The sequence below is a fragment of the Nansenia antarctica genome (genome assembly GCF_963989245.1).
Source record: "Nansenia antarctica genome assembly, chromosome: 5".
In the NCBI taxonomy this organism is placed as follows: Eukaryota; Metazoa; Chordata; class Actinopteri; order Argentiniformes; family Microstomatidae; genus Nansenia; species Nansenia antarctica.
In genome coordinates this window covers 35,162,591-35,165,847 of record NC_137690.1, presented here as the reverse complement: position 1 = coordinate 35,165,847, position 3,257 = coordinate 35,162,591, and the positions used below count along the sequence as shown (strand labels likewise).

General features: G+C 48.5%; 1 protein-coding gene across 1 annotated transcript; it reads left to right on the top strand.

Moving 5' to 3' along the window:
- Positions 1 to 517: 517 nt before the first annotated feature.
- On the top strand, positions 518 to 1,900 carry zbtb26 (zinc finger and BTB domain containing 26; the record flags this gene model as incomplete). Its single annotated transcript, XM_080531588.1, has 1 exon — positions 518 to 1,900. The coding sequence occupies one exon, from the start codon at positions 518 to 520 to the stop codon at positions 1,898 to 1,900; it is 1,383 nt and encodes a 460-aa protein (XP_080387714.1).
- Between the last annotated feature and the right edge of the window lie 1,357 nt (positions 1,901 to 3,257).

Below are 3,257 nucleotides of genomic sequence, written 5' to 3'. Positions count from 1 at the left end.
AATCATGTCTGAAGCTTATTAAGCGTCTTTTTAGCTGTGCCACCAATTCCAATTGGTCACACATCAATTATAAAGTAGCCTAATTGTGTGGTTTTTAAATGTTTGATTTGTTGTTGCTTTGATGCCTTATTTGCAGTACCCTTGGTCCTGTTGTTCAAATACACGTAGAAGGAAATGTTATCAATGTCTAATGAAATAGGTCTGTCTAATTACCATGGGAACTATGTAAGTTTGATCATGTCTCTGCAAAACGTCTCTACAGAATCAAGTGAGGATCTGCTCATCAATGGCATACTATTTTTGTTTGGACGATAAACATGACAATGCATTTGAAGCGGCACACATGATTTCACGAGGGTGAAAGCCCTACACATCTTAATAGCTTACATGCCTCTGTGAATACAGCATTTGACTAAGCTTGGAACATAAACCCTCGAAAACCCTTCAAAAGTGGCACCTCTTCACCTGCCTGTGTGTTGTGCTCCCTGTGCTCCCAGCAGGTCCGCTACGGAGCGCCATGGCCCAGGACCAGGTGATCCTGCACTTCCGCTTCGCCACGTTCGGAGACTCCATGCTGCAGAAGATGAGCCTCCTCCGCCGCCAGAGCCGCTTCTGTGACGTCACCGTCCGCATCAACGACCTGGAGGTGCCCGGCCACCGGGTGGTGCTGGCCGCCGGCTCCTCCTTCCTCCGGGACCAGTTCATCCTCCAGGACTCCCGGGAGGTCCAGATCTCCATGACCCAGGAGGCGGAGGTGGGCCGGCAGCTGCTGCTCTCCTGCTACACGGGTCACCTGGAGTTCCCCGAGCTGGAGCTGGTCAACTACCTGACGGTGGCCAGCTTCCTCCAGATGGGCCACGTGGTGGAGCAGTGCACCCAGGCCCTCAAGAAGTTCATCAAGCCCAGGGAGGTGCAGCAGCAGCAGCAGGAAGACACGGCCCTCCCCTCCCGGCAGAGGACGCCGGAGCATCCCCGAGAAAACGCCCTTCATCATCACGTCCTGGAAGAGGACGACGACGATGACGGTGACGAAGAGGACGACGATGATGTGATCATCCAGCCCAGATCTCCTCCTCCTCCTCCTCCTCCTCCTCCTCCTCCCCAGAGACGCCAGAGGAGAGACCAGGTGGCGGCGGTGGCGGGCGAGGAGAGCTCCATCACCATCGTAAAGGTGGAGTCGGTGTGGGAGGAGCGTGTGTTGGACATGACAGCAGAGCACCCGGCTGCCGCGGGGGGGGGGCACCACTTCCCCCTCCCCGGTAGTCCTAACCCCACCTCATCGCTCCACTCCCCCCCTCCCCCCGAACCCCAGCACTCTCTCATCAACTCCACCGTAGACAGCCGGGTCGGCGACATGGCGCCGGCGCCTCCCGCATCAGGGTACCACCCGCTCAGCCCCCCTCCTCCACCCACCCCGGCGGCGGGGGGCAAAGGCAACCCCAAGTCCATGCAGTGGTACCACCAGTGCCCCAAATGCGCCCGCGTCTTCCGCCAGCTGGAGAACTACGCCAACCACCTGAAGATGCACAAGCTGTTCATGTGTCTGCTGTGTGGCAAGACGTTCACCCAGAAGGGCAACCTGCACCGCCACATGCGCGTCCACGCGGGCATCAAGCCCTTCCAGTGTAAGATCTGCGGCAAGACCTTCACCCAGAAGTGTTCCCTGCTGGACCACCTCAACCTGCACAGCGGAGACAAGCCGCACCGCTGCAACTACTGCGACATGGTGTTCGCCCACAAACCCGTCCTCCGGAAGCACCTGAAACAGATCCACGGGAAGAACAGTTTCGACAACGCCAACGAGCGCAGCTTGCACGACGGGGCTCTGGAGTTTGAGTACGGACGACTCCAGGACTGTGGTCTGGACCATAAGCCTGTTCTGATGGAGGACTCTCTTTAGTCGCTATAGTGTTTGTGTGTTTTATAATCATAAAAGAATAATAATAACTTATATATAATTTATATAGCGCCGCCTTTCACAAACCCAAGGTCGCTTTACAAGGGAATGGGACAAACAGAACAGAGCCAGAGAGACAAAACACAAAACAAGAAACGGTGAAACAGCTACTACAGGTTTAATGCAACAGTGAAAAGGTGGGTTTTAAGGGCAGCTTTGAATATGTCCAGGGTTGGAGAGTCGCGGATATCCTTGGGTAGAGGGTGGGGGCTGCCACACTGAAGGCTCTATTCTGTCATTCATGTCTGAAGTCTGCTGTAGTGGCTGTGTGTTCGCTAACAATGTACAAATTGTATCATACAGAAACTTGAAAGTTACACTGAAATACAGAAAAGATGTATGTGTAAAGACGTATGTGTTTTACAGCCATGTTGATTTCGTCAATATCATAACATACTGCTATTTATAAAAGCTGCTCTTGGTAAAAGCTGCTCTGTGATGTATGTTTTGTTATAACTACAGTATATGCTTACTTTAGGCCTTATGTGAACCGAATGTAAATCCAATAGATTTTTAAGCAGATGATACTGCAAGCAAATTGTGCTAAGTGTATAATGCCAATGTTACATTTCAGTCAATGCATTCTGTGTGAAAAGAGTAAATGCCAAAATATTTGAACTGAACTGAAATGATTTTTTCTCTCCTCAGGATTATTTTCCTAAATTACCGTAGGACCAAAGTGATGACAATATGTCTGATAGTACATATCATCAATGCCTGTTTTGAAAAAAATTAGGTAGACAATAAAGTATTATAGATTGTGTATTACTGTGGGATTACCAGTGGATTTTGTCATTCCTTGAGTGAGCTACCACAATGTTTTACCCTTGTTAATTCCTCTTAGTTTATCTGGTAAATCTGGATAGATATAAGTAAGTGCTCTAAGTTTATTTGCCACTACAATATTATATTGATTTCCTACCCCAGTCATCTGGGAACCGTCACGGAGAGAGAATGAGGTCTCAAGAGAGGGAGCATCTGTTTAAAATGTCGCCATATGGGAGAATCAGTCTTTACCATCACTTCTCCAGCAGAGGGAGCTATTGTATACCATACCATCTTATTACAGGACGATGACAACCACTTGGTTGTACCAATGTGTCACTGATGCAACAATCATTTAAGACTGTTGATGTTCATATACTCCATCACATCCATTTATTTTAAGGGTTATCATATTTTAGTAATTGTCTCATATCTATATGTATATTAATGCTTATATCACTATTGTTTATTTTTTTTTATTTTTTTTATTTTTATTTTTTTTGTCAAAATGGCGCCGGTTGGGTGGCTGCCAGTT